The 19,946-nt window shown below is 42.6% G+C and overlaps 1 protein-coding gene across 1 annotated transcript in view; it reads right to left on the reverse strand.

Annotated features, from left to right (window-relative positions):
• Positions 1-3,000: 3,000 nt before the first annotated feature.
• Positions 3,001-19,946, reverse strand: part of LSG1 (large 60S subunit nuclear export GTPase 1) — a 29,084-nt gene continuing 12,138 nt past the window's right edge. Inside the window, exons 7-14 of the mRNA XM_023214777.2 lie at positions 19,323-19,499; positions 14,502-14,915; positions 12,886-12,987; positions 12,652-12,795; positions 10,456-10,579; positions 7,937-8,016; positions 6,406-6,579; positions 3,001-4,465 (exon numbers count right to left, since the gene is read on the reverse strand). Of these exons, the coding sequence (XP_023070545.1) occupies positions 4,286-4,465; positions 6,406-6,579; positions 7,937-8,016; positions 10,456-10,579; positions 12,652-12,795; positions 12,886-12,987; positions 14,502-14,915; positions 19,323-19,499 (1,395 nt within the window). The 3' untranslated portion in view covers positions 3,001-4,285. The remainder of the gene's footprint in view (positions 4,466-6,405; positions 6,580-7,936; positions 8,017-10,455; positions 10,580-12,651; positions 12,796-12,885; positions 12,988-14,501; positions 14,916-19,322; positions 19,500-19,946) is intronic.

The following is a 19,946-nucleotide window of genomic DNA, read 5'->3' on the forward strand; positions in this document are numbered from 1 at the left end:
TGTTTAAAGCAAAACATGACTTGAAAAAAATATTTCTACAGAAGGTGCAGATTTGAGAAAAAATCATCTTTTTTTAATTAAAAAAAACCCTACAAAACTGCAGCTTTATTGAGATATTATTTATATGCCATAAACATAATTTTTTTTTTTTTTTTTTTTTGAGACAGAGTCTCACTCTGTTGCCCAGGCTGGAGTGCAATGGCCGGTCTTGGCTCATTGCAACCTCCACCTCCCAGGTTCAAGCAATTCTCCTGCCTCAACCTCCCAAGTAGCTGGGACTACAGGCACGTGCCACCACACCTGACTACTTTTTGTGTTTTTAGTAGAGACGGGGTTTCATCATGTTGGCCAAGCCGGTCTTGAACTCCTGACCTCGTGATCCACCCGCCTCAGCCTCTTAAAGTGATTACAGGCGTGAGTCACCATGTCCAGCCAACATAGTCCTTTTAAAATGTACAATTCTGGCCAGGCACGGTGTCTCACACCTGTAGTCCCTGAACTTTGGGAGGCTGAGGTGGGCGGATCACTTGAGGTCAGGAGTTTAAGACTGGCCTCGCCAACATGTGAAACCTCGTCTCTACTAAAAATACAAAAGTTAGACGGGCGTGGTGGCGTGTGCCTGTAATCCCAGCTACTCGGAGACTGAGGCAGGAGAATCGCTTGAACCCGGGAGGTGGAGATTGCTGTGAGCTGAGATGGCGCCACTGCACTCCAGCCTGGGCGACAGAGCAAGACTCCATCTCAAAACAAAACAAAAAATGAAACGTACAATTCAGCAGTTTTTAGTGTACGCATAGCACTGTGCAACCAACATCATTATCTACTTTTAGAACATTTTCATCACCCGCATCCGAAAATAAACCCTGCCCACTGGCAGTTACTCTCCACTCCCCTCAACACTCCCAGCCCAGGAATCGCAAATCTACCTTCTTTCTCTATGGATTTGCCCATTTTGGATATTCCACATCAGTGTAATCATCCACCATGTGACCTTTCTGTGACTTTCACTTAGCATGCTTTCAAGGTTCCTTCATGTTGCTGCATGTATCGGTACTTCATTCCTGCTTATGGCTCATAATACATTGTATGAGTATTTTTATACCACATTTCGTTGATCCAGTCATCAGTTGGACACCTGGGTTGCTTTCACCTTTGGGCTATTATGAATAATGCTGCTCTGAACATTTGTATACAGTTTTTGTGTGGACATAGGTTTCACGTTCTTTTGGGTATGTACCTAGGAGTGTCCTTGCTGGGGTCTATGGTAACTGTGTTTAGTGTTTTGAGGAATTGCCAGACTATTTTCCAAAGTGGCTACACTATTTTAGTGGTACATTGTGTTTTCAAAGTTAAGATCTGGCCTGGTAAGGAGGCTCATGCCTGTAACCCTAGTACTCTGGGAGGCCAAGGTGGGAGGATCAGTGGAGCCCAGGAGTTGGAGACCAGCCTAGACAACATAGGGACCCCTATATTTTTGAGACCCTAGTCTCTCAGAACAAAACAAAGTTGTAACCACTCAGGAGAAATTAAACCTAATCACTAATTTGATGATATTAGATTGGTGCAAAAGTAATTGTGGTTTTGTGTACTATCAAAAGTACTTTGGTGCAGGCCGGAAGCAGTGGCTGACGCCTGTAATCCCAGCACTTTGGAAGGCTGAGGCGGGTGGATCACTTGAGGTCAGGAGTTCCAGACCATCCTGGGCAACATGGTGAAACCCCATCTCTACTAAAAATACAAAAATTAGCCAGGTGTGGTGGCAGGCACCTATAATCCCAGCTACTTGGGAGGCAGAGGCAGGAGAATCTCTCGCACCTAGGAGGCGGAGGTTGCAGTGAGCCGAGATCACGTCACTGCACTCCAGCCTGGGCAAGAGAGCAAGACTCTGTCTCAAAAAAACAAAAAATAAAAGTACTTTGGTGTTTTGGCCATTGCGGTTTTTGTAATTAAAACAAAATTAATTGCGGTTTTGGCCATTAAAAGTAAGCCACTTTTTTTGGCCATTAAAAAGTAGAGACGAGGTTTCATCATGTTGGCCAGGCTGGTCTTGAACTCCTGACCTCAAGTGATCCACCCACCTCGGCCTCCCAAAGTGCTAGGATTACAGGTGTAAGCCACCATGCCTGGCCGGATATGCTGATTTTTAAACAAGCCATAAAAATATGACATGCACTACAGCAGGGGCGTGTTTAAAGTACATTGACGACACCCCGCATTGTGGGCGGGCATGTGTGGGAGAAGGTTTTCAATAAATAACGCTGGAGAACGTTTGCTTTTGGCAACAAGGCCATAGCCGCAGCTCTGCAGAGGCCCTTGGAAGCGGCAAGAGATGGTATAGGGAGAAAGGCAAATAGCAGAGGCAGGGCAGCACCCACAGCAGGGAGGTGAGATGGTCAGCGTTCAGCCGCGAGGGAGTTGGGACTTCATCCTGCAGCGAACACTTTGGACGGTATCTTCTAACCACCTCCCTCCGGGTCATCAGAACCCTGCCCAGGTTCTCCCTGTACTTTCCACAGGGCTCTGCATGTGGTTGGCTCTCAGGAAATGAATCAGTTCCTTAACCAGGCTCCTCAGAGGTCCAGCAGCTGCCCAGGAGCTAAAGATAATGTTTTTGGCCATGGTTCAGAGTTAGCCAAAAAGAAAAACTAACAAGAGGACCGGAGCACTTGTCCTCCTGGACGCTAGGCAGTGATGTGACTGCTCAAAGGCATTTCCTGTTGGCAGAGGTGGCAGGACCTCAGGCACCGTCCTTCTGAAGGAAGGGCTGCAGCGGCCTGGGCGGCACTACGGGAGTGGGCAGCCAATGGTGACCGTAAATCCCAGCCACCTGGGGATACAGGCCAGCAGCTCAACAGCTTTCTCTTTTGGGAGGGCACGTTGCTTGAATCCGGGAGAGGGAGGTTCTAGTGAGCCAAGATCACACGACTGCACTCCAGCCTGGGCGACAGAGTGAGACTCCGTCTCAGAAAAAAAGAAAAACAGAAATACCAGAGACGGTAATTTATAAAGAAAAGATGTTAAATTGGCTCACTGTCCCATAGATTACATAGGAAGCACAGCAGCTTTTGCTTCTAGGGAGACCTCAGGAAACTTACAATCATGTTAGACGGCAAAGGAGAAGCAGGCACATCTTATATGGCCGGAGCAGGAGGGAGGCCGAGGGGAGGTGCCACACACTTCGAAGCAATCAGATGTGACGAAGACTCAGTATCACGGAGAATAGCACCGAGGGGGTGGTGCTAAACCATTTGTGAGGACTCTGCCCCAAAATCCAGTCACCTCCCACCAGGCCCCACCTCCCACCAGGGGGCTTACATTTCCACATGAGACTTGGGGAGGACGCAGATCCAAACCATATCCAGAGTGCTTTCATGCTTTTGGTTATATTTCGTAACTATGTTATTTAATTTACATACCATACAATTCACCAATGTAAAGTGTGTAATTCAATGGTCTTAAGCATATTCACAGAGTTGTGTGACCATTGCTACAATTTTAGGACATTTTTATCACTGCAAAAGGAAGGCCTCAATCTTCCCATCCCTCCCATCCCTAAGCAACCACGAGTCTACTTTCTCTCTAAGGAGATTTGCCTATTCTGGACATTTTAAATAAGTGGAATAACAGAGAAGATGAGGGCTAGGTAGTAAACACCGCAGCTGCCCTGTCGCCCGGTGAGTACATTTCACCCAGTGAGTACATTCTACATGTTTCTCAGTGGAAGTGAGCCCCCCGCTGTGCACTAACTGAACCTGAGTCCCTTGTTTAGAGTCGGAGGAACCCAACTAGGACACTCAGAATGGGGAGTTTCCGTTTCACCTTTGTCCCAAATGTGTCTCATGAACCATCCCTTGCAATTCTTTTTCTTGTGATATAGTCTCACTCTGTCGCCCAGGCTGGAGTGCAGTGGCGCGATCTCCGTTCACTGCAAACTCTGCCTCCCAGGTTCAAGCGATTCTCCTGCCTCAGCCTCCCGAGTAGATGGGACTACAGGTGCCCGCCACCTCGCCCGGCTAATTGTTTTGTATTTGTAGTACAGATGGGGTTTCACCGTGTTGGTCATGAGCCACTGCGCCTGGCCAGGAGGAGGTTTCTAGGGCTCCCAGATGACTCCTTGTCGTCAGAGTTGGTGTTTCCAGGAGGCCCTCAGTCTTGACACGGAGACTGCTGGGTGCAGCTGTGCTCCGCAAGAGCAGGGCCCGTTCTACAGTGCCACTGTCTCGCGACAGTTCCACAGGCAACAGGCAGCTTCTGCTCTTTTCCATCTGCACAATGCAGCCCAACCTCACATATCCAGGTGCTTGTAGAGTCTGCGACTTTTTTCTTTTTTATTTCTGTTGCCATGTTTTTTCCAGGGCTTCCCCGCCCCGTTCTCAGAGCTCACAGCGGCTGCAGTCACTACACCACTCCCGGGCTTGTAACCCATCACAGCCTGGACTCCTTTGGTCAAAGCCCTCACATTCTCCTAGGAAGTAAGAGAAACATTATTTGAGATGTCAGCAGGCTGTCCTTTAAGGGATATACACAGTGCTGTCAGTGGATCACTTCGAGATAAAAAGGAGTCAGTCACTCAGTCAATTCCCCCCCTCCCTTTCACTGGTCCTCTTTCTCCCACCAGCATTCTATCTTCATTTCATCTCTTCTCCCTCCTTATTCCCTCATCAACTTTATTTAGTCCCATACTTTCAAATGCCATCTACAACTAGACTCAATACTAGCTGTTTTCTGGAAATTTGTCTTAAAAACTAAACCTGCTTCAACCACATTAGAAATGGACTCTAAACAAGTTTTAAGTTTACTTAGTAAAAAACAAAATTAGTACACTATGATTTGCAAGTTACTTATAGTAGTAAAATATTACTCTAGAGGCTACGGTTGAGACATATGAATTATATTGAAATTATGACAAGTTTTCAGCCTTCTTGTACATAGCCTTTAGAAACCTATAAACATTTAAAATTTCAAATTAAATGTTCTGTATGACAGCTGTAGGCCCAAGAAGAAACTTGTCATCTTTTTGCATATTGGTAAATTTTCTTCCAAATACTGGTACGTACCAACTAGGAAATAATTCAAACTAGGAGCTACAAACATGTAAGTTTTGCCCCAGCTTTGCAATTTACAGCAAGCGCCCTTGGGTAACTCAGTCTCTTCCAGCGCCAGTGTCCTCAGGGAACAATATTTGCTTGGCCTGCATCACAGGCTCATTGTGTGAGGCACGCAGATAAAGCATGGGATGAATAGAAAAACATTCTCTGGGTATAGCTGATCACCCCCTCCTAACCCCTGTCCTGTTTTCGCTATAGTAGTCACTTAAAAACATTTTTAAACTACAATGGGTACAACTATATGATTTACCTCTTTTGCATGTAGATTTGACCTTTAAAATACTGCCTATAAATTGTAGCTGTGACACAAGCAACTAAAGTTATCAATATTTTAAAGTGCAGAAGACATTTTTGAAGTCTGTTTCTTTAGCACTTTCTATCACCAAGTGTGTTGGCTCAGAGAAAAGACAACTGACTAAATGGGTGCAAATATTTGTAAATCATAAATCTGATAAGGGACTGGTATCCAGTATCTATAAAGAACTCTTACAGCCTAATAACAGACATTTCTCTACAGAAAATATACATGTGCCAATGAGCACAGAAAAAGATGCTCAGCACCGCCAGTCATTAGGGAAATACCAATCAAAACTACAATGCAATACACTTCCCAGGTATTAGGATGGCTAAAATAGAAAAAGACCGGAAATAATAAACGTTGACAAGGATGAGGAGACAATGAGAAACCTCACACATCATGGGTGTAACGTGAAACAGCACAGCCACTTTCGGAGAGTTTGCCGATACCTCCAATGTTGAACACGGAGTTACAGTCTGACCCAGCAAGCCCACGCCTAGGTATATACTCAAGAGAAATGAAATCCACGTCTCCACAAAAACTTGTGCACAAGTGTTCATTACACCATTATTCACAGTAGCCAAAAAGCGGAAACAACCCAGACGTCCATCAGATAATAAACAGATACAACGTGGCGCAGATACACACTAAAACGCCATTCGGTAATAAAAGGGAATGGAACACGGACACGTGCTACAACATGGATGGATCTCTAAGATACCATGCTACGTGGAAGAAGCCTGTCGCAAAGAGCACACAGTATGATTCCAGTCACATGAAACGTCTAGAACGGGCAAATTTATACATAAAGATTGATTATTGGTTGGCAGGGGCTGGGGGGAAAAGGGGAACAGGGAGTAACTGCCAAAAGGAAGGTTTCTTTTGGGGGTTATTAAACCCTTTTTGGGGTTATTAAAATGTGTTTATGGCATGTGATACTCAATAAAGCTGTTATAAAGAGTGTTGGATCAGAAGTTTAAGAAAAGTTTTAAAACTTACTTGATGGAAAAAAGTTTTGTCAACGATATTTTCAATCTGCTTTACTTTTTTATTTCTGCCTGGCTGCATTTTTATTTCATCACCATTCATTTTGTTCTCTAGGAGTCGCTGGTGTTGATGCTGAAAAGTTACAGGATCTCTTCCAGGAGGAGGATGGCAGTACAGCAGCTTACCCTGCAAAGACAGCATGAATGACGACAGTGCATCCTAAGAGCCATCTGTGGCCTCAGAGGAGACATCCCCACCCAGTCACACTCCGATGGTGCTCTCCGCCTTCTGGTTAAGTTAGCTGAGTGGAGCTTTGGTCTACTGCAGCTGAAGAGTCCTTTTTCTAACACATTAATGGTCAAAGTGTTCTAAAGACCTAACTCTTCCCATGGTGCCCCAGACTAGGATGAAATTTCTTTCTTCTTTTCTCGCTTGCATTCCCACTTAAGTATTCTTCAGTATACTGACATGGTTATACTTATGGTGAATATTTTCCAAAACAAAACTCAAGACACAACTGGGCAGTTACGACTCACGGTAATGTCGGGGTAGACTATTACAGTCAGGAGAGTTCGCGGTAATGCCGGGTAGACTGTTAGAGTCAGGAGAGTTCTTCGACTCCTGTAGGTGGGGTTGCTCCCTGGGGGCAAGTCTGCCTCTTTCCACCATAAATGATCTGAAGCCTGTGACAATTTTTACCTCATCTTTACATCCTCCATAGTAAGTGGTAAATGAATACATAACTTATCCATACCAATAGTATGAACTGCTTTCCTCCTGAACTGAAGGCAGAGCCCATAGATGGTTGCCACTATGCTCCAAAAGCTCCACTGATGTGGTCTTGAGAAGAGAAGGAAATAAAGCCAAATCCTCACAACTGGTTATTAACAGGGCCCTGTAATGCTTATTTGTGGAAAGAAACTTGATAACAATTACCAGGGGCTCATTATGTGCCAGGCATTGAGCTTAGTGCCACACACACACACGCACACACACACACAGTTTTCATTTATTTCCCATAATAATCTCATGAGATAGGCCCTGTTCATATCCATTTTACTATGGGGAAACCCCCAAATAGCATGTTCTCATTTGAAAAGGAGAAATAATAATCTCACATAGACTTGTTCCGTCTTTTCACTGAGAAGACGCACGTAAAACAGAACTATTTCTAGCAGGGTTAGCTTTGAAAAAATGTTAGCTGTTATTATCGTTACTAGACAAATATAGAGATAGGCATATAAACAGCTATACTACGAAGAAGACTGTGACAATAGTTGCAATCATAACAAGCAAAGGGCTGTAGGAGATGAAAAAACCAGATGCATAAATTGGTGATTTTCACTCATAATAGGTGTTCAGAGATCTCCATCTTTTGTAATCTCTATAATCCATATAATGTTAACTACCCTACATCAAGATCACAACTCCAGTTTCAGTGAAAAAGTATTTCCTTTATGATTGAACAGGTTGCCATTCTCTAAGAACACGGACTGGGGAAAAGACGTGGGTATCGGACAGCATGAGAGGCGGGTACACTTACATTGACGTAGTCCTTCAGGATGTAGCGCGCAGATCGAGGCTGGTCTGGCTGGCCATGCGCTGTCATGAATCCCCGCATATCTGTAAAGAGAAAAGAATTTTGCAAAATCTTAGATGACAGAATATCACAACAAAGACAACTGAGGTGATGTAGCTTCTATTACTAACTATGCATTCTTTCTCCTAGCTTTAAACAAATTAGGTATCATTGTAGAATATGTATTGTTTAGCATTAAAAACACCAGATCATCCAGGAGAATATTTACTTATATCTGATATCTTAGCAACCACCTAGCACCATGCTATGAAAGACAAATTTGATTTCTCTCTACTCCAGTTATTTCTTCTACCTCTTTATTTTATTTTTTTGTTGAGACGGAGTCTCGTTCTGTTGCCCAGGCTGGAGTGCACTGTCACAGTCTTGGCTCACTGCAACCTCCACCTCCCGGGTTCAAGCGATTCTGGTGCCTCAGACTCCCAAGGAGCTGGGATTACAGATGCCCGCCACCATGCCCAGCTAATTTTTGTACTTTTAGTAGAGACGGGGTTTCACCATGTTGGTCAGGCTAGTCTCGATCTCCTGACCTCAGGTGATCTGCCTGCCTTGGCCTCCCAAAGTGCTGGGATTGCAGGCGTGAGCCACCACGCCCAGCCTCTTTATTTTAAACATTTATTCATGGAGGCTACCTGTAGGAGAATGCTACACTGTCAATACTACTTGCAAAACAGAAAGCAACAGATGAAGTTTTCTTATTGAATGATGTACCCACACTTTTTCCCCAGTAAGATCCCTTTAATACTAACTCAGTCAGAAGGCAGCAAAACACAGTGTTAAGAATATGGCTTCAGCAGACAGGCTGCGTTCCAAACTCAGCCCCTCACATACTAGCTGTCGACTGGCTTTTCCAGTTTAGAAGAAAACAGTTAGAATCCTAATTCACATGATACACAAAAATAAATTTAGGCAGATTAAAAATCTAAATGTTAAAAAAGTAAATATTACAGGAAGATAGTTTTATCTTTTTGGGATGGAGAAGACCTTCCCAAGTAAAACACCAAACCCAGTCAAACCAAAAAGGAAAAATATAGTCTGTTAAAACTGTCAACTTCTTTAGGGGCCAAAGAAACCATAATTAATGTTGGAAAAAAATGTGTAGCACATATAACAACGAACTTCTACAAATCATTAAGACAGAACCATATACAGGAAAATGTGATTCCCAGAAGAAATATAAATAGTCACAAAACATTTGGAAAGATGCTCAACTTCACTAGTATTTAAAGAAATACAAAGTAAAATGAGAGTAATCTGGCAATATCTTTGAAAATTTACTGTCGAGATTTTCTTCTATATGGACTTGCAGATAGTGAACTTAGCAACTGTACGTGTGGTCATTTGTTTTTACAGACTGGCTTTTTCCTTACTCTGATTTTATCAGGCAGCATTAGATGAAATATCTTAAAAGACTCACATTATTTTCAGTTTTACCGGAAGTACAATCAAACTGAAAGTTTGGTGGAAGTCCACCTTTCTGCATTTTCCAGGCTAACATCCTAGAGGCAGATCTCACCCAGGCTATTCCACTGACCAGCCACTTCACCTTGGGTCAGCTTGGGCTCTGGGTTCAGATTCTTCTTCTTAAAAGCAGGGGCTAGGAGGTGAGGTAATCTCTAAGGTCTTTTCTTGTTCTATGACTCTGTAATTAGGATAGTCTTACCACAAGTGTTTAGTATTTATCCTCTTTAGAGTCTCTAAGTTCAAGGTTTAAGTGTGATTCCTATCAAATCACCTTCCACCTTTCTCTGCCAGTAAATACTCGAATAAGCTGAACTCCTTCCCAGCCAGTGGCAATCCCCTTCAAGGCAAGCCACACACGCACAAAAATGTTTCTCACGCTGCTATTTTTTTTTTTTTTTTTTTTTTTTAGGTAGACACAAGGTTCTCCAGGCCACCTTTAAAGTTTACATTTAAGGCAAGAAATCATAGGTCCTCATGTGGAATTGGGATAAAACATGGAGGTGGGAGAGCTGTGGTCTCATTTTAATGTCAAGTAAGTTTACAGGGGCTGATGGAAGAGGAAGGAGGATGCTTTGTGCCCCTGTCCTAACCAAGCTCCACTCTGTCCCTGTCTCTGAGGGGTCTCCCTTCTGGTGCTCCCCTCCTAACTCTCCTGTCTCGCTGTGGTGTGCGTATTCATTTTCTTCCACACATCCCCTTCTTGTTTGGGAGAAGACTCCATAAAGAGCCAACATAGCCTCCAATGAGAACCCCTGTGCCTGCACGTGGGTACCATCAAAGCAGCAAACGTCCTAAAAGCTTTTTGCGCTGTAGGTTACTTCGTAGGCAAGGCCCGCAGAGACAAAAACATTAACCCTGGAAGATGACTTGAAAAATGCTAAAGAAATATGATAAATTTATATCTTTGCAGAATTACATTTCTAGTACCATTACTATTCCTATTTCTATTCATTAGCTATACTGTTGTTTTTGTTCACGTTTTCTAATGAATCACAACTTACATCCATAAGCTGTTAACAGTTCTTCTGATGTTGGAGGTCGGTGGGGATCTTCATCTTCTCTAGGCTTTATGATGTTAATGCCATAGGTAGCTTCTAAAACATGTCTTGGAATATTCTGGCAAACGTAGCTTGTCAGGGAATCCACTCTCTTGAACTGACTCCCTCCTCCCCGAGGCATACGAAACGTGCCTCTAAGAGCATGGCACTTCATCACTTGTATGACGAACACTCTTTCTCCTCTCCAAAGGAAGAGTATAGTTATCGATTAATTTTAAAAGACTCAGTTGTTGTTTTTTTTCCTTTTAAACAAGGCCTTAAGCTCCCACGACTCTTCCATATGAATTCTTTTAAAATAATAATTTAAAATATCTCTGAAACTGACTTTAAAGATGACACATTTTTACCCTGAAAAGGAGATTACACATTTGTGATTCCAATGCAGAGATAAAGCAAGGGATGTCTGTTTCTAATGTCTACAATTATGCAGGATTACTTTTCCTCCTTTGTCTAATCCCTCATAGTTTGTCTGAATTTTCCTTAAGCCACTAACAATATTCTACTTGTACTACAGTTATTCACATACATACCTCACATGTCCCTAACAGATTGATGCTTCGTATAGGGCAGTAGCCATCTCTATTTATGCCCTATCCTCCACAGTACCTAACCTAAGGCTACCTGCAATAAATAATTCATGTCTATTACTTTACTGAGAAACTTAAAAGGCCGGGCTCACGCCTGTAATCCCAGCACTTTGGGAGGTCAAGGCAGGCGATTATTTGAGGTCAAGAGTTTGAGAGCAGCCTGGTCAACATGGTGAAACCCCATCTCTACTGAACAACAACAGAAAAATTAACTGGGCATGGTGGTGCACACCTGTAATCCCAGCTACTCACAAGGCTGAGGCAGGAGAATTGCTTGAACCCAGGAGGTGGAGGTTGCAGAGAGCAGAGATCGCACTACACTCTAGCCTGGGTGACAGAGTGAGACTTCATCTCAAAAATAAAAAAAGCTATATACTTTTTCATATATATGTATCTATGAATAAGCTGTGGCCTAAGGTGTAGTTATGAAGGAAATTTTACCCTACTTACAAGCCAGCGGATCAGTGTGCCAATTTCATGAAGTCTCCTGTTTTCTGCTAGTATCTACAAAACAGTAACAGACTAACTTGTTAGCTTGTAAGTACAGTAAAATCTCAGACCTTGCGCAGGTTTTTTTTCCTTTCGTTTTCTTTTTTCTTCAAGAGTCTCGCTTTGGCGCCCAGGCTGGAGGGCAGTGGCACCATCTCAGCTCACTGCAACCTCCGTCTCCCAGGTTCAAGAGATTCTCATGCTTCAGCCTCCCGAGTAGCTGAGACTACAGGTGTGCACCACCATGCCCAGCTAATTTTTGTATTTTTAGTAGAGACAGGGTTTTGCCATGTTGGCCAGGCTGGTCTCAAACTCCTGGCCTCAAGTGATCCGCCCACCACGACCTCTCTAAGTGTTCATGTGTTGGTTACAGACATGAACCACCACACCTGGCCCCTGCATAGTTCTTAACAAATCCATCTTTTAGTCCTTTTTTCATGCTGGGCACTGTCCTAGATGCTTTTTGTGTAAGTTAATTCATCATGCTGCTGAGAGGTAGCAGAGTTCCTAATTTACTGCTTACTAGCTGTAAGAGCTTAGATAAATTATTTAACTTCTCTGTGCCTCAGTCTCCTCAAGTTCGAGGAAACGGGAATAACAGCAGTATCTGCCTTAAGGGTTGCTTTTTGAGGATTAAAAGATATTTGGTTAGGGTTTAGAAAAGCACATAGCAAGTATTCAATATATGTTAGCTATACTGATTAAATATAATCAACCGTGAGATCGATGCTTTTCCCGCACTTAGAGAAAAGGGAAGTATTTGGGAAGGTTAAGCAAGTTTTCCAAGGTCATTCAAATGGTTACATGGCATTGTTAAATAGGTTTGCAACTTGGAACCGAGTATCTGAAACCTAGATTCTCCCATTTCTTCAAGGCTACACTGCGGAAATCAGGAAATGAGGTTCCGATTTGGAAGTTCTCATGCTATCTCACAGTTTAAACTTGTGCAGATCACTAGTATTTTAAATTCTTCATCAAATCAGAATCCCTCGAATGCCCACAATAAACCTGAAGCCCTAATATGCACTTAATAACTAGAGTGTTTTCAAAGCAGAAAGGATATTAATGATACAGGTGGAACATGATCTCTCATCTGATCAATTGGGAGGATTCCGCTGCAAGTCATTTCGGCCTTGGTAGACACGAAAGACGGCATCACCAAGCCAGGACAGTCACACAGGCAGAGACCAGGCTCCACGTAGAGAGTCTGGAAGACAAGTAAGAGTTTTGAGCTGGGTATACAACAGATGAAAGGAAGAAACAGCTGCACGCAAGTGGCAAGGAACCACAAAAATACCTGAAAGTGCTTCGTGTGACCAGGTGTGGCAGACACAGATACTTTCTTGTTGCCCATGATGGTATTGATTGTTGAACTCTTACCAACATTAGGGTAGCCCACCTAGAAGAGACTCAGAAGTTACCAAATAGTAAAACAGTACATCTATCAAAAGACTCAAAGATATGACACAGATGATGGCAAGACTAGCATTAAGCGTCTGGTTACTTTGAAAATTATTTGAAATCCATGCTCTCTGTATTTGTTGAGACATCTTTTTTCTCCTGGGGTGTGGGTATATTTATTCAGACATGTCTCCAGTGACAAATGGTCAGGCTATGTACATTTTAATTTTATAGGTTTTGCTGTTAACAGCAGATGCTACAGAAAATTTCATCCCCTTGTCCCCAGCCTTCCCTCACTGCCCCATCTACAGACAGCGGTTTCCATCGCATCTTCCACACTGGGTGAGGCTGATCGGATGGACATGTGCATAATCACAACACACAATTATTTTTAATTTTCAGTCATTTTTAGTTAAAGCCAAGCAGAACATCTGGCATGTGGCAGGTGATCAGTAAGTGTTTGCAGAATTTCTAGAGCAAGAAATTCAGAAAATGAAGGAGGATGCTCAGTTTTTCCATAAATGTGAGAAAACATGTAGAGAAGCTGAACTTTCTGATACGAATTTTTTAGCAACAATATAAAGAATGAAGCTTTAAAGCTCAGAGGCATTATAAGCAATTTCCCCAGTGTTCCTAACAAGTTAGTTCTAGTGCTGAATTGGGAATTACACCTAGGTCTGTCTGATTCCACAGACAGCTCTTTTAATTACACTATAAGATGCTAATCTACTTTAGTCATTTTAAACAGGCATTTTGGGGCAGGGGGTTGGGGCAGGAGAGAAGGGGGCTCAAAACTAATTAGGATTAGCTATACTGAGCATGTAACTGAAAAGCTAGAAGATGTTAAACGTGCCCTGATCTCCTTTCCCTCACTGTTATATCCTGGGTAGATCTGTATAATAAATACCTTCTCTAACATCTCACATCTCCTTAGCTAAGGATGGGGCCATCTAGAGCCACGCTGTGGCCCCTCGGGGTCTGCGCACTTCCGCAGCCAGCCACTTCTGGAATTAGCGTATATAAAGCTGAGATGTGATCTACTTTCCCCTATCTACTATGCGGTGTTTATGCAACCAATGCATTTGTCATATTTTGTCCAGCCCCAAGATGCTGGGGTTCTCCCTATTAAGCATCTGAACATTTACAGCGTAAGCTGGCAAGAATCACAGGGTGCCCAAAGAACACTGGGCTGAAGTCTGAAGACAACCTTAACATCTCTCTCATTCTGCTCTCTCGGTACTTCACACGGCAGAAAAAGCTGAACTGAAGGAGACTGGAGAATCCATTTAACGTGAATAGGTATGGTACAATATAAGCCTTGAGGACGTCGATTCCTTTGAGTTGGGCTCTGTCTATCCTACTGCCTAATCCCATGATGCCAGTGGGCAACAAGAGGGCGATGTTGCCTATGATGCCGGAAGCCTGGTTAGTCTCTGGGGTCGTGCAGCTACTGAAAAAATGGGGATTAAAGACAATCATGCGGCAACAATGTTATGACATATGTCATCTTACCAGTCCGATCGTCAGTTGCCCATCTTTCACCTTTCTCCCGGTATGTAGTTCCTTGAAGAGCTCTAGTAACTCCTGCTTGGATACTAGATGGCTAAAATTGTGTATCTGCCTCTTCTGTGGGGTTTTCCTGCTCTGAGCCTCAGAATCTGCAGCAGAGCTTTCCTTCCCGTCCTGGCCACAGTCCTCTTCCTCGGGACCGTCTTCTTCTGAGCATGTCTGCCAGTCATCTTCCTCCTCCTCTGGACAGTCCTCATACTCACTGTCATCTTCATCAGTTGTGGGATTTTCACTAAGTGAAGGAGAATCCCTGGCTGGGAGATGTTCGGTCTCACTGTGAGAAATTTCAGCCTCGTCAAAACTGGAGTGTTCAAACTCAGTTGTGGTGCTTTGTCTATCATCTTTGTTTGCCTCTTCCTGATAAAATAATAGAAACGCTCAGAAATACATAACTGCAGTTTCTACTCTAGTGAGTTGATTATGTAAGATGGACAGAGGACGGCTGGGCGTGGTGGCTCACGCCTATAATCCCAGCACTTTGGGAGGCTGAGGTGCACAGATAATTTGAGGTCAGGAGTTTGAGACCAGCCTGGCCAACATGGTAAAACCCTGGCTCCACTAAAAATGCAAAAATTAGCCAGGCGTGGTAGTGCACACCTGTAATCTCAGCTACTCGGGAGGCTGAGGCAGGACAACTGCTTGAATCTGAGAGGCAGAGGTTGCAATGAGCCGAGATGGTGCCATTGCACTCCAGCCTGGGCGACAGACAAGGCTCTGTCTCAAAAAAAAAAAAAAAAAGATGAACAGAGGACAAGCAAAGTTCGATGGAGATGGAAAGGTGAATACAGGCAGGAGACAAGCAAAGTTCGACGGAGATGGAAAGGTGAATATAGGCAGGAGACAAGCAAAGTTCGACGGAGATGGAAAGGTGAATACAGGCAGGAGACAATGAAAGCCTTTCAGTGCCATGACAGACAACCATCGAGGGTGGCGCCCTCTTGGAGGGGAGGAGAATTGGACCTTCCCTTCACTTTTTACTTTATATGTTTCTATACTATTTGAACTCTGTATAAAGAACATGTATTACTTTTGTAATTTAAAATAATTCTTTAGGCCAGGTGCGATGACTCACACCTGTAATCTCAGCACTTGAGTAGCTGAGGTGGGAGGATCGCTCAAGGCCAGGAATTCAAAACCAGTCTGGGCAACACAGCAAGACTGGGTCTCTAAAAAAACAAAAGAAAACAAGAACAACAACAACAAAACTCTTCAAAGACAGCAAGGGGAAAAGCTTATGTTAAACTGAACTCTTTGGCAGTACATTATTTTGCAATGGGCTGCACGATAAAACGAAGCATGTCTCAGGAACAAGAACACATTTAACATACTCTTCTCTGCACAAAGCAAGGGCAGACTTTGCCATTTACAGTTCATTTTACATTTGTATTTTTAAAGACGGTGGTTGGCATGTTTAAAAAAATCTGCTATTCTCTCAGAATTGCTTTTAGAAGTCAAAGCACCGTGGAGCACACACAGATCCCCATGTGTGAAATGTGGCAGCAAAACTCAACTCCACGTGTGGAAATTATTTAGTGATGACAGATTCCCTTTGGAAAGCGAAAGGTAAAAATCATTTACTACTCATGGGTGTGTGAGTTCTTCTGAATCCCTCTTGACAACAAAGCAGAAATAAGGGTGAATTTGTTGGGACCTGAAAGTAATGGAAATCTTGTATCATTTCCAAGTAATTTGGTCAGAATAATTAACAGTCACAGAAGGGGACACAATGAACTCAGCCAAACATGTATCTTAAATCTCAAGAAAGCAGAAAGAAAACAAAATGTCAAGAAAAATAGGTATGATTTCACTGTCAAGCCTGGCAACTCAAAAAGAAACCGGGCTTATGAGAGAAACACAGAAGCGGAAGCGATTTCTATGGTAAATGAGCAGTGAACGTAAAGAAGCCAGCGTCCTCACTGCGGGCTCCTTTGGGTCATTTTCAAACATGAAAGTAGCATGAAAACGAGAACGTGAACTGAACATGAATGTGCAGCAGAAAAACTACAGCGGGGAGCAGTTCAGCTTCAGGAAAAGTCCTAAAGACAATCAAAGGACTTTGCCATAATTATGTTAAAAATTAAAAGAAAGAAGGAAAAAGTCAATCTTTTGGGGAACACAGTGCAATTCCAAGGTGACCAAAGGAAACCAGAGATACTCAACTCAGAATTGGGCTGTGCCTTTTGAAAAATGCCACATTTTTTTCAGAACACTCACATTTTTCAAACAACTGACTGAACAACTGTAGAAGATGAACCAAACTTTCAGGCAAGAAAACAGTGAAAACAGTGAATATCAAGCTACTTCTAGTACTTCTGTAATTTGATACCCAAATTACAGATTTTAGTAACGAGTTACAAGTAAGACTTGACAACCTGAGAAATCACGGACAACGGCAGAGAGTCCAGAAAACTTGGGAGAAGCAAATGGCGCCTAAGTCTTAAAAAGGAGGAAAGAATATCTTCCATAAACCATATACTGTTAAGCCAGACACTGACATTAAAACAATTCCACAAGTGACCTGGTGAGCCCTAAAAATAAGACAGTCATCAACAGGAGGTAGTAAGAGTTCCCTGAAAACTGACTACGCAAAAAATTTCATTTCCCTTTGTTATCTACTACTTGGTTAGTAAATCAAGAAGGCCACAGATGCAGAAACTCATCTCTTCCATTTTTGGTAGGGTTACTGCATTAGGGCAGAGCAATACGATGGTAATTATCTATTTTAAAACTTCAGCAAGACATTGACTTCCAGGAAAGATTGGAAACAACAGAAATAATGGTTTAACAGGGCAAACTATTCTTCTGCCTAACAATGGTAAGTATCTATACTTACTGCCGAGAAGATTAAATGAGTAAAATACATAAAGTGTTTAGAATAGTGGTGTCTGGTAAAGACTATGTTTTTATTAACTTATTAATTTTATGGGTTAGTTTTAATTAATTACAATAATAATTATTATCGGTATATTCTTGTGACTACATCTATATTCACATAAAAACGCTTGGCACAGAGTGCTGCTAGTAAGTCCACAAAAGGTCACAGAGCTGTATCCCTTGTCCTAGCCTGTTCAACGATGTTATCAATGACATGACAATTCACAGCTAGAAGGCGAGGAAATGCTAGCTGTACACGCTAAAATGAACTCTACCTTGGTACTAAGCCATCAACATATTTAAAAGGAACAGTACTCTCCTAAGTTGAAGTAAAACAGAACAAATATCTTTCTCTCCATGTAAAGATGGGATGAGGTTTGCTTAGTAAGTCTTTTCTTATTTTTTTGATATTTGAGGGATTCGGTTGCTCACAGGTTCAATGAGCCAAGAGCAAACAGCTTCTGAAAGGAGATGAACTAACAGAAACTGAATTAATGTGAATATCCTGATCACAAGAAATATGAATGCTTGGTATACGCCCTAGGCAAACACCACCTGGAATAATGTATTCAATTAGGTGTGGCCAGTTTTGCCTGCGATCCTGACGCAAGAAGACAGGCACCCAGGATGGGCGTCCCGGAGATGGTGTCTGTGAGAGCTGAAAATGCACAGCTGCAGGAGACAACCGAAGGGACAAAGAGTCCTCAGATCAAAGGGTAGGGTGGCTGACTTCGTTCCACTGAATGGAAGAACTTTCTACATTTAGAGGTAAAAAGAAATGAGTTACCTGGTCTCGAGCATCCTGTCGCTTAAAGTAGTCAAAGAGAAATATGCAACTGTTTGATATGGAGGTGGAGGAAGAAACTCCTTTACACAGTTAGAGGTGAGAGTTTATACAATGAGCTCACGGAGGGGAGGGTGCTGTATTCATAACCCAGCTCAACACACACTCCACAGTCAACAGATGCCTGATAAACAGAGACAGGAGAAAAGGACAGGGAAAAAGACAGTACTTCTTAAGTCTCTCCATCTCTACGATCCTAATTACTAATTTCTTTTCATAGTTGGTATTATGATGATTTTTTTTTTTTGAGACAGAGTTTCGCTCTTGTTACCCAGACTGGAGTGTAATGGCGCGATCTCGGTTCACTACAACCTCCGCCTCTCAGGTTCAAGCAATTCTCCTGCCTCAGCCTCCCGAGTAGCTGGGATTACAGGCACCCGCCACCACGCCCGGCTAATGTTGTATTTTTAGTAGAGATGGGGTTTCTCCATGTCAGTAAGGCTGGTTTCAAACTCCCAACCTCAGGTGATCCACACCCCTCGGCTTCCCAAAGTGCTGGGATTACAGGAGTGAGCCATGGCGCCTGGCCCTCTTATAGATATTATTGTATTCAAAAGTAAAAATAAAGCCCAAACTACTTTTGCAAAATATGGGCTAAAAGATAATGTGGTATATCTTAATTTAGGGTTAGTTTTTCTGTTGTCAGAACAAAGTCGAAAGAGATTCTAATCAAGTCCTGAGAACTGACTACATCCTTCAGTTGTACCCTTGTGTTCTGACTTCTCTTAAAAGCAGTTACAGGGTCATTGTGGAACTTCCTATACAACTTCCTGTCTACAACCTTTAAAAAAAATTATACAATTATACAAAAATAATACAGCTAATATCAGTGTGTAACAACACTGGCGATGTCACACTGTCCGACAACCAGAGAGAAAGTAACTTTGTGATTCACTTTCTGTAGGTCATCCGAATTCAGCACACAGGGGAAAAACTCTAATTCCCACAAATTTCCAGTAAGAGTAAACAAAACACAAATGAAGCACACTATGAGAAATCAAAATCCTCCTCTTTGAAACCCAACCTGTAAAAGTCCCTCGGGTTACCTCAGAGTCACCATTCAGGTGAATGGCTCCGGCCAAAGCTGACCAGAAAATAACCTTCACATCTTCTTTTTCAAAGTACGTGGCCCAGGCACTCCGCTGCTCAGCAGTCAGCAAGTCTGCCTTGTTGATGAGAATCACGTTCTCCTTACTGGCATCGATTTCTTTCACATAACATTCCTAAGCAAGACAAAGAGATTTAGAAAGACCTCTTCAAACAACTAAAAAATGAGGCTAATCATACTGAAGATCCCAACACAAGTTTTTACTGCCCCCAGTTTTAAATCATTTCCTAATTTAAACAGTTTTAATCACGACGCATTATACTAATCCTCTCAGTAAGCTTTGAAAAGAAATTCCACTATTAATATTTTTGTTATGCATCAGCAGATTTCAAAATAATCTGGGCCAGGCATGGGGGCTCATGCCTGTAATTCCAGCACTTTGGGAGGTGGAGGAGGGAGGATTGCTTGAGCCCAGGAGTTCGAGACCAGCCTGGGCAATACGGCAAGATCCTGTCTCTACAAAAAATTAGATATATAAGATAGTAATAAATAAATAAATAAATAAATAAATAAATAAATATGTATTACGGTTCTCAAAAAGAAATATGAATACCTCACATAT

The sequence above is a fragment of the Piliocolobus tephrosceles genome, chromosome 2 (genome assembly GCF_002776525.5).
Source record: "Piliocolobus tephrosceles isolate RC106 chromosome 2, ASM277652v3, whole genome shotgun sequence".
NCBI lineage: Eukaryota > Metazoa > Chordata > Mammalia > Primates > Cercopithecidae > Piliocolobus > Piliocolobus tephrosceles.